At 38.5% G+C, this 19875-nt stretch overlaps 1 protein-coding gene across 3 annotated transcripts in view; it reads right to left on the bottom strand.

The window, feature by feature from the left end:
* LOC106036327 (oncostatin-M-specific receptor subunit beta) overlaps positions 1 to 19875 on the bottom strand; it is a 31494-nt gene that overhangs the window by 10671 nt on the left and 948 nt on the right. For 2 of the 3 annotated variants that reach the window (XM_013181633.3, XM_013181634.3), the window contains exons 2-8: positions 11771 to 11868; positions 8301 to 8461; positions 5645 to 5804; positions 3727 to 4011; positions 2963 to 3092; positions 1496 to 1662; positions 237 to 373 (exon numbers count right to left, since the gene is read on the bottom strand). In XM_013181633.3, coding sequence (XP_013037087.2) covers positions 237 to 373; positions 1496 to 1662; positions 2963 to 3092; positions 3727 to 4011; positions 5645 to 5804; positions 8301 to 8461; positions 11771 to 11843 — 1113 coding nt within the window. In that variant the 5' untranslated portion in view covers positions 11844 to 11868. Of the gene's footprint in view, positions 1 to 236; positions 374 to 1495; positions 1663 to 2962; positions 3093 to 3726; positions 4012 to 5644; positions 5805 to 8300; positions 8462 to 11770; positions 11869 to 13308; positions 13432 to 19875 lie in introns of all 3 variants that reach the window. The other variant, XM_048057491.2, reaches the window with a different exon arrangement.

The following is a 19875-nucleotide window of genomic DNA, read 5'->3' as shown; positions in this document are numbered from 1 at the left end:
CCACACCACACACTTCAGGCAGCAGCTTAGGCAGTGTTGGAAGTACGAACTAGTGCCAGCAACAGCTGGCCATGTGGGCCACACAATGCGCATCAAGCTTCGAAGCAAACAAAAAACAGACACATTAGCATGCTCACAAGATTTACAGTGTACTCATATTGCTGAGGAATTATTTTTGTATTTCAAGTCAAAAAGATTCTTGCTATGTTTTTGTGTATGAAATGCAGTTTTCATACCAGTTCTGCTTTCCCATTGGATTGGAGCACTTCAGTCTGACAAAAGAGTTCAATTCCTTTATTCTGATGGTTCCAATGTAACTTGATTTCTGTATCCGTGCATTCTTCCCACAGCTGGAAAGGTGGTAGGGGATAAACTGCCAAAAGAAAGTCTGTGTTAGCTCTTGTAAATCACAATATACACAAATGTATTTTAAGGTATTTCAGCTGAGCAATAAAAGCAAATATGAAATACAGTCTAAAATTTCTCTGCCAGTCTAGAAAAAGCAGATATAAATTAGTAAAAATTAATTTCAGAATTAAAATGTAATTCCTAAGGTCCTGGGCAGCCTGTTCTATAGGTGGCCCTGCTTGAACATGAGGGTTGGACGAGATGACCTCCAGGGGTCCCTTCCAATCTAAAATGTTCTGTGACTCTGTAAATGTTATACAAGTTATACCAGTTAAAAAAAAAAAAAATAATAATAATAATAAATAAATAATGATAATAATAATAATAACAACAACAACAACAACAATACCTTGTGCCGACTTGGAGATATTTTAGAACATCATGAACAAAAGAAACAGTCAGAGACTTTTATTGCAAATGCAGTCAAATTCTATAATCCAGGGCCTGGATACTCTTCCACTTTCTTCCTGCTCCATTTCCTCCTCAAATAATCAAATAATCAACTTGCGTGTCTGAGAGACACTTAACAGATGGGGACATTTAACATAGTTTCGTAGAAGTCATGAGAAAAAATGTGTCTTGCAAAACTGAAATCAGTGTCTCTGAGGAAGGAAGCACTGCTAGAACGCATCAGTTACACCAGCAGCCTCCTGGCCCATGCGGCTCTTTGCTTCCGAACCTGGCAGAGCACATTGCCTCCTGCTTCTTCACACAGGCAAGGAGGCTGAAGGACCATGGCAGCACTGGGTTGGATGTGGTGGGGCCAAAGGACACAAAGAGGACTGAAGAGAACGGGAAAGACTACTGGAGATGCAGGAAATACCCAGGTGTTTTTAGGTAGGAATAGACAAGAACTTAAGGGACCTGGGGCACACTGCTGTACACGACAAGGAACCACAGCCGTAGTTACTACTCAGAGAATAACCTGCAACTGAAGAGACAGCAGAAAACTACAGCACAGAGAGAACTAATAAAACCTGAGAAAACAAAAAGACTTCTACTTCAAACTGGCATCCAGATTCTAAGATCAGAAGGAGGACAAGGCCTTCAACAAAGACCTTCAACAAAGAAATAGAAATGGCCTTACTTCTGTGAGTTACATCAAAAGCTTCCGTGGCAGTTTTCATTCCCAGTGCGTTTACAACAGTCAGTGTGATATTATAAATCCTCTGTTGGCCTATATCCCAAGAACATGAGCACTGCGAGGACTGCTCAGAACAAGTTACTGTGCATGGAACCAAGTTTTGGGAAAACCTATCAAAGAAGGGAGGGAGGAAAAGGGGGAGGGGGAGGGGGAGAGAGAGAGAGGCATTTTTCCATAATGTAGAATCAAGATAGATGTCAAAATCATTGATGCCCAACTAAAATATAGCATCTCAGAAAACAAGGCTAAATGTTAGTATGGGAAGCTACCCAGTTCCTTCCCCTAGCCCTCACTAAGATGAATATAGGTATCGTTACAATTAGACGAAAGCGTTCTTTAAATAAGTTTATCTTTTTAAGTTACAGGTAAATTGCTTTTAGGTATTTCATCACGGGGTTGCAGCTTTCTAAATTAAGGACTTGGTTTACTGAGAATTAAAGCCTTCACATGTCCACAGTCATGCTTTTAAATTAAATAGTAATTTCAGTGCATCTTCTAACCTTCCATTTTTAAATCATCATTGTATCCTCAGAGAAGTGAATGATCCAGAGACCATGAAGGTACTATGCAATGATAATCTGCCTTCTTCTGAGATCTTTTGTTGAAAGCTTGTGGTGATGATATGAGCCTTCTGTACTGTTTTATGAGTTCCCTTTAATCTTTTTTCTCTGCAGCCCCTTCTGTAAAGCTTTGCCTTGCCTCCTCTCCTATGGGTTTAGATGCCTCTGTGGCAAGGAGACAATGCATAGGTCTGATATGCCACTGACTTCGACCCAGACTGTTAAGAAAGAGCTGTGAGAAAGTTACAGAGAGATTTAAAAAAAAAAAAGTTAAAAAGAAGAAAGAAGCTAAAATTATAGACAGAAGTAGGATTGTTGAGACAGCTCAGGAATTCAAGAAGGGAAACACCAGCATAGGAAGTTATAAAATCATAAAGAAAGAACTAGCGAGGCTAATCAGGCTAACTGGGGGCTAGCAGGGTACCATCAATTTCAGTAAGCGTTAATGTCAGCAGATTGTGAACACACTAATACTCAGCCTACCAGCTCTTTATCTGTTAGCTATTTATTCTGTGTCACCCCATAAATTACACTATACTTAAGTTGGGCATATACAGCTTGCAGGGTATCTTCATATAGCTTAAAGCTATCTGAACAAGTTAACCCAAAAGAGCTGTTACAGCAGGCTTTATCAAGCAGGAGCTGGTCTAACAGAGCAACAACTTTGTTATAGGTAGTCTAATTCTGCACTACTCAAGCTTTGTTAAATAAGCTGATAAGTGAGTTGGAAAGAGGCAAGCAGCTAATTGCAACATGGATAAAAATATTCCCACGAATCTTAAAGGGCAGAAAGAACCTGACCGTTTTGTACAACACAGGCTAGAGTTAATATAACAGTGAGGAGACTTACTCTTCAAACAAGGTGTGTTTTGATGAATGACGTCCATAAAGGTAGGTGTCTCTTCCTTGGCTCCAAGTACATGTCACTGTTGTCATGTTTCGAGTTTGGCAGGAAAAATTACTAGGTGTATCAGGTGGTCCTAGTCAGAGGGAATAACGATAAAAAGCCAACAGCATGGCAGTCAAGACAAAAACCTTCAATGTTCTTTATACATTAACAAACTAGAAATAATGGATGTGTACAAAGCCTAGTTTACTACAGATGTTGTAATTATATTTCAGTTATACTTATTCAATGACAACTCTGCAGCAAAAATCAGGACTACACCATAAATTAAATGCAACCAAAACACTTCTCTATATTTTTATTTTTTGTTATACTAATACTTTAATTAATTGAATCTGTATTGTTTTTTATCTGTAAAGCTTACTACCAGTCTTGGAAAGGGGGACTGTGCTGAAATTTTACCACATGCACCCGGACAATGAAGCTGAATTCAAAATGGGTAAGTATATTCAAAAATTTTTGACCTGTACTGGGATTGATTGACGTGATGAATCTAAAAATGTTTAAAACAAAGGCTTCTGTTCTGTAATGCCTTCTACATGCAAGTGTGCATACCTTAAGTCAGAGATTAAACACAGTTCAGCTAGCCCTAACAGGACAATGCCAAATTACAGCTAGCTATTTTTATTTCTCTCCTCATAACCCTTACAGCCGTTTTTGACTTAATAGCAATAGGAAAACAGAATTGTAATACAGCATTCACTTACTACCCACAAAGAAAAGTGCATGAGCATAGCAAGGTTCTTCACTGCAAGGCTCTTTACAGTAGACACTGACATGTCGAGACGCTCCTCGAACTGTCACATTTTTCACAGTGAGAAGTCCAACTTGTCTGTTTGTTTTATTGAAATAATGAACATCTGAATCCAGAAAGAATTCCTTTATGATTTGGCCTTTCCTTCCAATGCAACAAAGAGTGATGCCAAAGCCTTCCTCTATAACTTTTTCTTCTGGAAAGATTTTTGGTCCATAACTATCTGAAGCATCCAGGCCTGTAAATTAACACATAATAAACCATTTCAAAATTTGCTTACAGGAGCAGCCTTCAACCAGAACACATAACTGACCATTTACATGAGAATCTGCTGTTGTATTACCATTCATGTTCTTTTATTTCATGTTCTTTCCTATACAGAGATCAATTAGACATGTAGATTTCTGTTAACACCCATCCACATATAATGTAGTACAACAAACAACCTAAGGGAGGCCTAAATCCGTCTCACAGCCTTTCACATGGGGAAAACAAATTATTTATTCAAGAACTGTCTTTACAGATGAATACTGCTCCTACACCTATGAACAGGATGATGCTTACAGCCAAAATGCCTGCTTTCACAGATTTTGAGCAGAGGACTAGAAAAACAAAACAAAACAAAACAAAACAAAAAAGCAAACATGTTCTGAACCTCACACAGAACTCAGCTAAGCTAAACCAACATGGAACAAATCAAACTGATAAGGGGATACTCAGATTAGAATGAGATTTCTATGGCTTTCAATGTTGGACTCCCTGCTGGGTGCAAAATTTAGTAATATTTAAGTGACTCACACACTGTTGAATAGGTTGCAGTTAAATCTGCTCTCAAGGATCTGATCTAAAATCTGAAGAAATTTAGAATCACCTTTCAGAAACCTCTAAACATGTCTCTAATGCAGGATCTGCTTCTGACAAGGAAATAGTCTTTTTGATTCCTATCCAAATTCAATTAAAAAAATTAAGTCTCCAAGACTGTGATTAGTAAGAAAGAATGCGTCTTATCTCCCATTAAATGTGAAGGAGATGGGCAATTAGTTGGCCACAATCCAAGCATACAGACCTGTGTTGCTTCTACTAACAGTAACTTCTCCCATAAATAAAAACCCTTGCTAATACAAACAAGAAGAGTGTTTCTTTACAAAATCACTTATCTTTTTTTCTAAAACAGTTACAAATTATGTTTAACCCAAATTCTCTGCATAGCAAACTGCTTTAATAAAACAGGTTATAATCTGAAAAGTGTTTTGTTTTGTTTTGTTTTTTCAGCATCATTTGATTATATTATTGGTGCACTTCCTGTTTACTCTCGTATAATTCACAACTCATTCCAAGTGACATAAGGAGCTGACTTGCTCCTCTCTCTACATCCTTAATACTAATCAAAGGTATGATTCCAAGACAAAGGAAAGGCTGATGAATCTGATGAAGTAGTCACAGATATGCACTTTCTCCTCTCCTCTCCACCAGGGTTGTGTCTGACCTGGTGAAAGGCTACGCTAGAGCCAAGGCCCCTGACTTACGCAAGAGCTTGCATCAAGAAAGCAGGACAGATTCTTCTTAAATCCAAGTTCCCATACCGCTCAATGTACTGTACTGTTGTAATGTGCGAGCAAGAGAAGCCCTAAAACTTTTGATCTACTAGCTTAGGAAGGTAGTCTGCAAATTAGAACAAGGGCTGAAACACTAATATTATTTCCAGCTAAATAGAGTTGGTTAGTGCTTAGATATAAAAAAGTTCAAATGCATTCTTGCTTCGATGTTGTCTCTCCTGAGTTGGACATGATTATTAAAGTCATCCACACATTAAAATCTAGCTTTGTACTGGAAAAAATAAAGCCAATGTTGCAAGGTCTTGTTCTGCTCACCCAGAACAGTCTCCCACGGACTCCACCGACTCCAGATTTTTGACGCCTCTGCTTTACTCCTGATTCTCACTGAGTGTGACATACACTCCAAAGGTAAGTCTGAATCCCATATCCAATGAAGAGGCTTTCCAGATTTATCAAGTGTCACATTATGAAAATCCTATAAAGAGAGGCCAGTAAGGCAAATTATTGAAAACACAGCAGTATGTAGATACTCTGGAAGTATGTTCAAGAGTGAGAGAGAGAGAAAAGGTTTAAATGAAGAAAATGGTTTTGATAAATAAGTCTCTGAAATCCCACCTGATACTTGTGATCTCACTCTAAATGATAGATTACAAATCTGCACTAGCAGTGGTGGAGTGATGGAGACATTGGCAAGACTACTTGGTTCTAACAATGTAATCGTGTGGTGTGTCAGGCCCCATTTCTCAAGGAACAGATTCACTCTCAGGGACTTTCAGTGGGCTATATGTGCCCGCTGTTACATCACTCTGCACACATGCTGCTGCCTGCAGGTGCACTTTGTCCAATGCTCTGGATTACCTGTCTCTGGTTCTGAATTACAGCAAGCATCTGCACTGGTCAGTAAGGAATTATGCAGATATTATTTAACTGTAGTTCTGAGGCACAGTGTCTGAGGACCATCAGTAGGCAGAGTAGGAAAATACCTGCTGATTCCCCCCCAGTGTTTGCTGTAATAAACATATGCAAGAAACATGAAAGAACACATCCAAAAGTGTTAAGAGCTCCACAAAGGTAATAGAAGTAGGATGGCCTAATATGCAAAACAGAGTTCAAAAATCATCAGAGCAAAACACGCTGTAACTTGTCAAACATTTTTATATTAAATTATATAAATGCAGGCAAAGAGGAAAAAAAAAGTTCTGCTGTGCTCTAAGTGAAAATATCCTACAAACTTCTCTCAGCACATACCTACTAAGTCCTACCTGTGTATTAGTGGGCTGCACTAACACAGAGCACCGCAATTCAAACTAACCAGGGCACAAGGTAGTAACACAGACAGATTAAAAGATAACCTGAGTATGAATCTTTGCTGGCATAACAGCCCATAAGAGGCAGGAAAAAAATGTCTCAAAAATCGCATTAGTCACCTGTAATTATAAATGCATTTCAGAACAGAACATACATTTCAGTACTTCTTAGAGCAACTACACCAGATTCTGAGCATACAGATCTGTGCTGCTCCAGTGAACTGTACCAGAGCCCTGACTCACCCTGACAGCTAGACAACTGCTCCCCATCACTGCTTTCCATCAGCAACACCTGCACTTTCATAATAGCGCCACTTTGAGAAGAACTCTGCAATCACTACACAATTTAATTTTTCATTTGAAGAGTGTTGACAGTTGTACAGTCTAACTTTGAAAGTTAGACAGACTGTATGCACTTTGGTATGAGCAGACTCTCAGGATTTCTTTATTGGCACACTGTCTTCAGAAAAACACGGAAACAAATACATTCCTGTGTTGCAATGACATTCAAAATATTCTGTTTATTTTCCTTGTCATCTTTATTATGAGTAACATTACAAACTCTGTCCTTGGATTCAAAAAACTTTCCTCTAACAAGTTAACAAGAGTTTGCTGGAAGGATACTATAAGATAAGATAAGATAAAATAAAATATAAAATAAAATATAAAATAAAATATGGACAGCATAAAAAGCCCTTCTCAAGTCTATATAATTTCTCGAAAATAACAGTTTGGAAAGAGTTGAAGCAGTTTTCTGTTTTTACTAAGTTTTAACAAATTTAATTTCATTCCATAGTTCAATCAGCAGATGACTCCTTTTTAGGAGTAACATTTAGCTGTAACATCCCTAAGACATGCACTTAGTTCCCAAAAGATTCTGCCAGATCCAAGGAGAGGAAATTCTCTTGGGAGACAAAAATTCTCACACTGAAGTGACAGATTTCGGAAAAAAATCCAGAGCAGGCCTAAGCCATAACGATTTGGGTGATGGTATCTCCATCTCTTCAGAAAAGTCGGGTGTTTCGGGTGTTAAAGAAAGTTACCAGGACAGGGATTTCACAAAGGAGACATAACTACCTTCTTCCCTAAACAGAAGGGTTCAATATAAGGTAATTGCTGACAGGGCCAAGTACTGGGCCAAGTTCTTAAAAGGCCTCAGACACATTGAGACTATGCTGTTTGGTTTGTAAGGTGAGAGGAGTTGCAGCAACACATGACTCATTCTGAATTTGTCCCCAGTGACACTTAGTAATCATGCTACAAAAAAGCCTGCCTTCAGGAGCAAAGAAAGATTTTTTTCTGGGAGACTGCTTAGGGGACCTGCACCTCAGAAGGGAACTAGATCTCCTAAGTCTGCCCACCACAGCCTCTAAATAAAGATATACTAGGCATATCTACATTCTTTACCTCTTCTATTGAGACAATATTTTGTTTTCACAAAAACTGGACATAACATTAAACCAAGTCTGTCACCTAGTGAAATATGGAGGTACTTCTAGTACAGTTTTGGAGATACTACGTTGTAAGTCACAAACCTATGAGGCAGAGAGATCTGTATATGCACCTGAGCATATGCTTTTCCTTTAGATTCTTTTATAATGTAAATATATAATATATCTTTAAAACAAAAACAACAAAAAAAAAAAAACACAAAAAACACTTACTGTCCACACTGTAGCTTCATCTGCTCGATGGACTTGTATTTCAAAAGACATTGCTAGTTCAGCATCATGTGCTGACTTGTCAACATCCCATTCCACAAGCAGACGCTGAAGAGCCAAATCCTTGGAAATATTAAAGTATGTTACAGGAAATATAAGGGATCCTAGGAGCACAAAAAGGACACAAAAATATTAATGTTTATGTATGCTTTAGTCCTTCAGATGTTGGTAAGCTACAAGAGACTAAAAATTTCCACACTACCCTTTTTTGGGAGTCATTAGTAAAGGCAAAGGAATACAATGGAGAGCAATGGGCACAAACTGGAACACAGGAGGATCAAGGCCAATGCTCTTAATATCAAAACCAGTTATAATCTTTCATCTTAAGGCATCAGAAGGCTGAAACAAGGTTCCTGAATCTACTCAATAGCCCCCCACCATTATTTTGGGTGTGCTATTTAGTTTCATTATGCCCTCAGTTTACTAGCTACTTTATCAGAATATCGATCCTTCTCTTTATAGTCCAATGAAGAGCAACAACACGGTACACTAACAGGGACTAAATCTCGTGAAATTCCAACACACAGCAAACCTCTAAATGTTAGGGCAGAAAATCCAGACTCATTTTCACTCTGTGATGTAATGAAGATTGAACTAGTTAATGCAAATGGACTTTGGGGGCCTGGGTTTAATTCCCAAGATAAACTACAGATTAGAAGTCAGACTAAAGTCCTTTTACTTGTCAGAAAAGGAAAGGCTCCTCGAGCTTATGCATGGTTGTTCTTTTTAGGTATCTGTTCTGTCACCACTACACAAAAATTAGAAAAATGAAAGCAAATGCAAAAACAAAACCATAAACAATTCTTGGAAGAGATGAAATATGAGTGAGAATTCAAGGTTTCATTTTTCAACCACTAAGTCTCAGAAACAGGACTGTTGTTGTCCTAAAAAGTTTTCAAGAAAGTACTCATCCATACAATCCAAAGTTTGACAAAGTTGTTATGGTTGCCTCAAACAAAAGTAAATCGTGGTTTTTCTATGACAGTTTTAAAACTCTTCCTACCACAGAACTCAAATTGGCATGATGCTGTGATGAGTGCAATTGCCGTGCAATTGAAACCTAACAGGTTTCTATAATCTGCCCATGTCTCCACAACAGCTCTTTCATGACAGTTCACCTGATCCAGAACAAGACTGCCTTTCCTTACCCTAGGGAAGAAACCAAGCCTCTGTCTTGTCCTAGTAAAATAGCTGAGCACTCCTCCTTTAGCAGATGTACACTTAGTGGAGGTACAGGAGAGAGTCCAGCCAATGGCCCCTAAAATGATTATGGGACTGGAACATCTGTCATACGAGGAAAGGCTGAGAGAGCTTGGACCCCTGGAGAAGAGGAGGCTCAGCGAGAGTCTTATCAGTGTATGCAAGTAACTGAAGGGAGAGTGCAGAGAAGATGGAGCCAGGCTCTTTTCAGCAGTGCCCAGTGACATGACAAGAGGCAGTGGGCACAAACTGGAACACAGGAGGCTCCTCCTCAACATAAAGAAACAATTCCTTACTATGAGGGAGACAGAGCATGGGAACAGGAAGCCCAGAGAAATTGAAAGTCCTTGGAGACATTCAAAAGCTACAAGGATGTGGTCCTGGGCAGTGTGCTTTAGGTAACCAGACTGAGCAGGAGGTTGGACAGCATGACCTCCAGAGGTCATATTAAAGAACATAATGACTTAAGATACCAGAGTTCATCTGTTAACGAATGTAAGATGCCTTGAAGTCAGGCAGAAGAAAGTTACTGTATACCAGATCAAAAATTAGCTATTGCAACTACTGGTTGCTTGTAAAAGACTCCACAAGTACTAAATATGATGCAGTTTCCTCACACCTTTATTTGCCCCTTCAGGGTGCACTATTAAAAGAAAGACTTGCTTATCTACTGAGTTTCTTCTCCTCTGGGCAACTCTAGCTGTAAGTGTCACTAATGTGCTTATTACACAGATGATGTGCTTGCCTCTTTCTCTCCATCTGCATCTTTCTGTTCTAGCTAAAAATCTCATCCTGTTTCTCACCATGGAGACCTACCTGCCACGTTTAATTACTCTGCCCAAAACAAAGCTCTCATTTTTATTTATTTATTTTTTTTCTCCATCTGTACAAGTGTCCCTCCACTATCTCCTTTTATTTGGATAACCTCACAGAACTTAAGATGGTCTACATCACCAGCCAGGGCTCACACACAGTACCAATAAAAAACACAAACAATACAGCTATGGATTCTTCTAGAGCCCAAGATTTTGAACACCACTGAATTGCAATTTGGGAAATAAAAACTCCTGCAGTATAATATATATTTGTGCATATAGAAATGTTCGTAGCATTCACAGTTGCAACCTTCTCCTCCTAGGAAATTTAAATAATCAAGGCATCTTATGACTTGTTCTAACTGAAAGCTAACTCAGACTACATGAATAGCTTTATGATTAACAGCAGAGACTAATTCTACTCCTGAAAAACAGCATGTGAAAACAAGTGACTTAGCTATTGTAACACAGTAACTGTTTGGACTTGCCTGCATTGCAATGGTTTGCCACCCTAGGGATATTGGTAACTAAGTAACTGGCACCTTGTTGGAATGCAGTGTGAACATGTGAATTTCAACAATGGAGAGAGGAAAAAATCTGAAATACATATGTCACCTCTTTGGTATGATACCGAGTACATTCATACAAAAAAAATAATTGTATATATATATCAAAAAACTCTCTCCATCCTTAAACAACTCAGTTAAGACAATATGATTTCTATTGTGAGGACTGGTTTGTTAAGTTCTGCCTCTTAATTGTGGTCATAGAAATCCAATAAAAATATTCATTATTTTTTTCCTTTAAATGGAAAATGACCAATACTACTGCCAGTAGCAAGCATGCAAGCAAGAGTTTTACCTTAAAATACACAACCTTCTGGAAAATTCCTTACATTTATCTTTGTTCCTTCAGAATAGGAATAAATGAGTATTTTTTTTCTCCATATTACATGCAGATGTGAAGTGTATGAAATAAAAATGTGGTCCTGAGATTTGAAGGCACGACTAGGAAAGAGCCTATGTAAGTCCTAATGTTTTCACAGATGAGAAAGACAGGAAAGCGAAAGTGAAGGGAAGGTGTAGAAAGCATATAAGTTGTCAGAGAAGAATTATTTAAAGATGACTAAGCACAGATCAAAAACATATGAGAGAGTGGGAAGAGGTATACAAATATAATCAGGCTTTGTGGCATTGCAATTAATTGATTCAATGGGAAATTTTGCATGGAGTTACAACAGGTAGTTTTTAAAGTTGCTTCATCTCTGTAACAAAATGAATAACTTGATTAGTCATGTAACATGTTGCTTAATCAAAGGAGAGTTACAAATGAGCAAGTCCAAAGCTTCAGTTGTCCTTAAAAGTTCATAGATAGCTTCCCAATGAAAAAGGCATTTACCTTGCTGTGAGTATGCAGTGTGGCAAGTCCTTAGGGGGAGCAATACTGCCAGAATCATGAAGTGATTCATCATTCATCTGCCTTTTCCTGCACACGACCTAACAAAAAAGAAGATATTTCTATTTATGTGTTTCTTTTAGGAAAAATGTATGCTAGACAATTGCCCAGATACTATTACTGCATGTAAGAATAAGTAAATAAATAAATAAAAACCCAACCACACAACACTCCAGGCAGTTTATGAGACATACAGGAAGAATGAACAAAGAAAGATAAGGAATGAAAAAAAAAAAAAAAAGACTTATTTTTAGGACCTGGTTACAGTGTAGTGAAAAATACATCACGCTTAAAAAGTTCAATTCAATCTAAAGAAATAAAACACAACCACACACAAATGTGGTTTTCCTCCATGTGTTCCCAAAGAATGTTAAAACTAAAGTTTGTCCTGATGTATTTTTGGCTTTCCTCTTGCGTAAGTAATGAGAGATCCACTCTAAAAAGGAAAAAAGAAGTATCAGAGGTGCAAAAGGTCTTCCAGTTTCTGCTGTACCAAGAAGCTTGGATGACGATGAATCCTGCAAACTTTGGCAAGCATGGTCCCTCTCAGCCTTTGCCAGTACCCAGGACACTATATGGAGGGCTATATTTAGGCTGGAGTTGAAATACCTGCGTTGAAGTCTTAGCACCTTCCATTCCTAAAAGTACTGTCATCTCCAGCTCCATAGGGCTCTACCTAGCAGTCTGTCTCCAGCTTTCACACTGTGACAGGATGAAACTCTGACTTGCACAGTTCAGTGTTGTCCTGAGGGACTGGCCATGTCAGACCTCATAAAACATGAGTACTGCCTGCACATTCCCCCATGTGGAAGGGAGAGGCAAACATTCAGCAGCAGTATGGTTAAAAGCACTCAGAGGGTACAGAAGTACAAACAACAGGAACAGGACTATTGGATACAGTTATCTTTAACTTATGGCTTCCATACTACATTTCTGGAGCTGTGTAGAATATTGATAAAGAGAGTTAACTTTCGTAACAGAAGTAGAAACTGCTTAGCAGGAAAGATAACCAGAATGACCTTCTGTCCCCACAAAAGCCAAGGACAGAATATTTACTAATTTCAGAGGTGCCAGGAATTTACTCCAGAATATCTTCCTGGAAGAAAACCTCCAATTTATTACCTCAGAGCTGCAGAAAATGACCCTGCCTTAGATTCACTGTGGTTTTGGAAAACCCTGAATTTCTCCAATGGCTAGAGGTAAAAGATTCCAACCTTTTTCTGCCAGTTTCTGAAGGTCAAAGGGAAAACGGGGATGAGTTGAGTGCCATGCAGCAGCCTCAAGTATCCTTGCTAGAGTGTGCCCCAACCTTCTCCTCATAAGTACAGATGCTTCACATGTAGGCCCCCAAACATAAATAGTGAGAGTTGCCTTCCTTAACGTATGCGCTTATGCAGCCTTTCTTGCTCATATCCTCAAGAGTATTTGGACAACACTAAAATCAACATGAATAAAGAATCTACGTAGTTTTGAGTACTTACACTTAATTCACATTGCAGCTAAGAGTGTTCCAAGAGCTATGGGCAATCAGCTTCTTCACGAATTCTCAAAGTTTAGACTCTTCTATTTTATTTTATTTTTGATCAACTGATTAAATTCGATATCTAAAAGGAAAAACCATTTGATACATCTTGTTGAAATAACCACTGCAGAATGGTTCTTTGCTATGCAGCAGAATGGCAAGTAAGTAGCACAGAAAGTTTTCCTGAAGTAGATTGTGCTAAAAATTCTGAAAACTCTTCAGTACATTGGTTTTATTTTGAATTATAGGAAATGAATACAAAGCCAAATCTTGCACACCCTTTCTCAGGACAACAACAACAATAATAATAATAATAAATAAACAAATTGCCTTTAAAGGCAATTGAGTTGACTGTACCCTAAGACCAATTTCATGCAAGTGTAGTCAGTTAGGTTCAGGGGCATAACTCCTCACCTAATTATATTAGTGTGAAGAAAACGTGGTCCCACAGGACATTTTGATTTTGTAAACATTTTTGGGTTTGGACACAAATCTGGTTGACCTATTTGTCATGTATCACCTAAAAACTACATCCAATGGGAAAGTATTGTGGAAGTCAAAACATAGTAGAGTACTTGTTAAACTACTTCCTATTTGGAAAAAAAAAAAAATCCTTTCCTGCTGTACAGAGGCATTGTCAGCTACTGTACTGAAATACCCGTCTAATTTAACTACCTCTGTCTGGTCATTTACGCTACCAGTTCACTGATGACACATCCTATCTCATTTCTATTGCTGCACACTACAAATACGGTACTCTACTAAAGGAAAGTGTATTATAATAAATGACCATTGGAATATAAACATATTTGGAATTTTACAATGCTTTTCACTATTCAGTGTGCTAATAGTCTCATTTAACACTGTAAAGTAAACTCTGATAAAGTGCAACATTGTAGCTGTCAAACAAATTACCATGGGAAAGGCTTTGAAATTCTCTAACAAAAGAGAATATGACTTATATTGAAATTAAAAAAAAAAAAATTATTTAAAAAAATAAAAAAGAAATACAGTCCTTTACAGTACTCATAAAAGAAATACATGAGTAGTATTTTGACCTAAATCATCTTGATGCAGAAACTTCTATTCACGCCCATTAATCATGTACAGTAATTGCTACCAACAAATGTCAAGCGCTTACTCTGCAATATCAATAATTAAATACTGTTATAAAGCAACCATTTAAAATGTGTCTAAGTTAAAAAGATTAAAAGAGAATCAAAATATTTGTAGAAAACACATCATCAATATCAATCAATGAAAAAAAAAAATAACATGATGATATTATGATTAACTACTTCTTTGCCAAAAGTGAAAGCAATTGAACAACAAAGGAGATGGAGTAAGGTAGTCAGGGAATGTTTTCAGGTATCTAAATTCACCACCCTGAAACAGGCAAAGCACTGCCTCTGAGAACTATTGAGCTACTACCAAATGCCACCAGAAAATGGCAATGTCACAACCATCGTTTTGCCAAATAGCTTGGTTGTCTATTTGCCAATCTGAAAAGTTATAGAGCAACGTTCTTTGAGAAACGCCACACTTGTATGCCACAGTTCTTCATCTGGGAATGAATCACTGTTGACTTTTTCTTTGAAGCCTAAGAGAAGTCATGTGTTGTCACCACACTCCAGCCTGGAATGCCTGTGACACTTGCTTCCATGAACCGCAGGTTAAGAACAAGAAGTTCTCATGCCAGAGATTTTGAATATGGGCAGCAGACAGTTTGAATACTTTTTCCTTTCTAGTTACTTCTGTCATCAAAATAATTTTGCAACAGCTTTTCTCTAGAATCAGAGTCATTCACCCAAGTTTTGAAGAACTCCGAGGATGGAGAAGACACAGCTCCCCTAAACAACTTGTTCCAGTGTATCTATGTGAATATTTTTTCCCTGTATATTCAAACTGAATTTTCCTTTCTACAATTTGCACTGTTTCCTCTTGTCTTTCTGCAAAAGGCTTAGTTTTGTCTTCTCCATGACTTCCCATTAGTTAGGTGAGGACAGTGGTTAGAGCTGCCCTTAGATTTTTTTTCTCAAGCCTAAGCAAACTCAGGTCCTGCAGCTACTCCTCCTACGCGCGCTCCAGCCTCCAAGCCCTCCTGGTCACTCTGCTGAACTCAGTCCAGTCTGTCGATTGCCATCGTATCAGGAGCCCCAAACTGGACACAGACGTGGCATCACAAGTGCCAAACAAAAGGAAATAACCACTCTACTTGACTGACCACGTTCTTGCTCAGTACGTGGTGAGCCACCCTTGCCACGAAGCCCACTGCTGACTAATATGCAGCAGGTCCTTTTTTGCTGTGTGACTGTTCTCAGCTCCCTGACTGCCCTGCTCCCTGCAACTCCACCCAGCAGGAGTTTGCATTTGTCTCTGCTAAATTTCCTAAGTTTTGTCAGCTCTGTTCATCCTGGTTGTTGTTTCCCTATAAATTGCATCCTTGCCTGACAGAGTATCAATTACTTATATCAATTTGGTGTCATCTGCCAACTATTTAAAGACACTTTTCATTCCACTGTCCAGAGCGTTGATAAAGATGTTAAGCAGCACTGGCTCAAATAGGGCATCACTCCAAATGTCTACCAGACATAAACTTTGAAGAACTGATCCTTAAGACTAACAGTCCAGACAGTTTTTGCTCCCAAATAGTAGTCTACTAATTTATTGCCTTAATTTGGACACATGTATACTGTGAAAAAATCATTAACATCCACTGTTCTGCCCTTGTCCACAGAGCCAGCCATTTCAACACTGGAAATAAATTGTGTCATTCACATTTGACTTCCCCTTGGTAGATCCATGGCATCTGTTCCCAAACACTGTCTTTTCCCTTACAAGCCTGGAAACGGCTTTCAGAAAGACTTGCTTCCCAATAGTCCCAGAGACTGAAGTGAGGCTGACCAGACTACAGTTTCTTAGGTTTGCTTTCTTGCCATTTTGTGAAGATGGGTGTAACATTTGCTTTTTCCAGTCATCAGGGACTTTTCCCAATCTCCAGAACTCTTAACAGAAAAGACAGTGAACAGACTCTTAGGAGAACCACGGAATCGTTTGATGATTCTGTTACAATTCTGCTCTCTGACGTCTTACTCAGTGCCTAGACAGTTACCACTCTGTGTTTATGTAAATTAACTAGCATCTTCAGATGGACACTGGGTCTCACTCGTGAGGAATTCTGAACAGTTTCACAAAAGTTCCACGGTACTTTAAAGCATGACTCAATATAAAGATGACACAATCAGGCCCTTAGATTTTGTATTTACACTTGAAGTGAAACATCGGCCTCAGACAATGTAAAGAAGGTTTAAAGTACGTATAAACAAAACCACACTAACAGCCACTTCTGCAATGTGAATGTAACATAATATACACAAAAATGAAGATAAGCCTGTTATTGTTTCTTTTAGAAAAATAATACCACATTAGTTTGTTTCAATTTTCCATACAAAAAATATTTTTCTTCAAATTATTTTCTATTTACTGACTTACATACTTACTATACTTGCAGAAAAGTATACTTGTACTCAGACAATACATTTGACTACAATCCAAACCAATGTTCTAAAGTGGTTCTCAGAAAGAAAAAAAAAAGAAAAGGAACATCCTTATGCATTAAATGTATGGGGATCATGTGTAAGGAACATCCTTATACATGAAATGCTAACCTGTTTTCAACTGTAATTTTCTTATGAGAACTTCTTCTACTGGTCTTCATTCTACAGTTGCCCTGATGATTTCCTGCCCCCTCACCTGTTCCATTCAGTTCTCTCTCTCCTTGCTTATGCTCTGCTTTCCTCATCCACCTCTCTCCTTCCTCAGGGAAATACGCAAATGGAAGAAAAGAAGATTAAATTACTGCTATTGGTGACCTAAGAGATTTTACTCTATGCAGTGAAGGTTGTGGGAAGAGAATCATGTGAATGCTCTCAGCTAGGAGCCACCAGGCCTCGCAGATGTCTGGATACCAAAAGAAAGCATAGAAAAATAGATTCATTTCAATTACAAATGACATTTAGCATGACAGCACCTAATGAAACTTACTGACACAAGCCAAAAAGCAAGATGGCATCCAGCCCACTCCCCACAAACCATGCAAAATATTGCTGCTCGTGTTTTTTCTTGGCTTTGCTTTAACATGGGAAGGAGAGACAGTGGTCCACAGAATGCCTGGTGTTTTCAAGGGACACAAAGCAAAAGCAGTTGACAGTGACTTTCTCTGTACTGCAATGCACTTTCTCTACACTGCAGTACACATCTTCAAGTGTTATCTGCTGGCTTAAAACTACACAAGCTTTAAGCAAACTTTTCTGTTTCACCCCTCTGACTTTCTTAGGCAGTATTGTATCAGTGACAGTTTACCTAAGTACTCCGCCAGCTTCCCCAGCCCACTCTAATTCTTCACCAGCATTAACAACAGTATCTCCAGTTCTCATTTCTGTGAGGAAATCAAATTACTGGAACACCGTGTGAAATGATCTATAAAATCAGTGATAATACTAAGCCTTAGGCTGAGGATGATTGGACACAAAATGGTCTGTCAGAGCTACAAAAGTTAGTTGCACAAGAAAATTTTCGTTTTTACCCTCCCTTTCTTTTCCCCCTTCTAAAAGTTCTGTGCAGGAAATAAAGCAGACAGGTGTCTTGTTGGACTGTAGACTGCACCACTGATAGGTTTTTCCACTCATGAATACATATTCTACTTGTAATTCTTCTATGGGAAAAATTCCCTTTCCATGTAACCTGAGGTGTAATAAGACAGACATAAATGGACTCAGGACTGCCCAGTTTAACTTGGAATTAATCAGTCCTGATAGATATATCAGTAGCGCAGAACCACTTTGGAGACCTGGCAGCAACTGCAACAATAATACGCAGCAACAGGAATTGTTCAGAGACCTGACAACTACAAGCAATCACTCAAGAAGTGGAGACAGCACGGGAACAAATTACCTTGGGAAGAGATAAAATCTCTTCCTGCAGGTAATTTGTGAATAGTCTAAATAAATATCTTCAATTAAATTGTTTCTTCTTCAGAGAAAAAAGTTTGTTTAGATGATTGCTGTAAGTCCCCTTCTGGCCAATGCTTTTATGATTCCATGGAAAAGAGGAAAAAGAAATTCCAATTATTCATCTCATAAATATGCTTAAGATAAACATTTTGACAAAGTTCTCTTCCAAGGCACTAAAGCACCGAAATTCAACTGAAACCTCTTTCAGGATCAGGGTCATGGTATTCATGAGCCAGTGGCTGTGAGCTGGAGCTGTACGATGCACATACTGCTGCAGTGCCTGGAATACACGTGTGTCTAAGAAAAGGAGGTCCCTGCTATGAATTTCTATCATTAATTCACCATAGATTTGATCTGCCTTGTCTTTGTCACATCACATATTCCAAATCATGCTTCATACGATTTTCATTTCTCAGCCACCCTTTGCTTGTTTAAGACAGCTGCCACCTGCAACCCAAATCCTGAAATGAGCCAAAGCTTGTACACAGGCTGGGAAAAGAAATACTTTCAGTTCCTATGATCCAGAAAAGTTAAAAGGAGAATATTAGACAGGGACACTAAGCCGTAAGCACTATCAATCAGAAAAATTTTCCCAAACCAGATGTGGAAGAGGACTGTCAGTGACACAAATGCAGTAATAAACATTTGGATTCATACGACATTTTTCATCATATATTCCTATTCCCTCTTCTTGGCAGACAAACAGACTGAGGACAGGAATCACAATTCTTATCAGGCAACACTAGGTCACTATCATAGCTGATGTGTTTAGCATCAAAACATATCTTTATAAACTCCTTCCACAGCCACCAAAGAGAAAGAGGCAGCCATAGAGAGGAGGACTAACTCATCCCCTGCTGGCATTTTTTTCTCTTAAACAGGCAGATAGATAGAAAAGTGCCAAAAAGATCTAGAATGCCCTAAGCAAACAATTTGTACAAAGACCCTGGACTGAAGTGTATTGCTGCTCTCCTGACTCTGCAATCCCCAGTATTGCATCCTCCCTTGCAAATGAACAGTGCGGAGCTGACGTCTGACTGAGGCGGCTTTACTTGCCCTCGAAGTGGGGAGCAATGTCGAATCGTCTGAAACTTTGTGAGTTTTGGTAAAGTAGCATCTGCCAAAGCATCCTGCAACTAAACTGCTCATTCTTTAAAATAAATGTCACACAGTTTATACAAAATGTGATTTGCAACAATTCTGAAAAAAAAAAAAGTGCATATTTGAGATCCACAGCAGATGAACAGTGCTTTTAGTCCTTGCATTCAACTCTTCTTTCTCCAAGTAATTTTAAAGATAGCTTCAACAACACTTAGCTTATTTACAGAAAATACAACTGTGTATAAGACACTGAAAGCTCCTAAAAAGCCTTTGAGATCTAATGAGTGAACAACAAGATTTTAAAAGCTGTATATGGAAGAAAGGATTTTATATAATTAAGGTCTGATACACGTACAATCACTTCATTACTTAGGGATAACTTTATCTCCTGTATTTTGATACAGAGAAAGCTC

Source organism: Anser cygnoides, chromosome Z, assembly GCF_040182565.1.
Source record: "Anser cygnoides isolate HZ-2024a breed goose chromosome Z, Taihu_goose_T2T_genome, whole genome shotgun sequence".
NCBI lineage: Eukaryota > Metazoa > Chordata > Aves > Anseriformes > Anatidae > Anser > Anser cygnoides.
The sequence above is the reverse complement of the archived record's forward strand: the minus strand, read 5'-3'. Positions and strand labels throughout refer to the sequence as shown.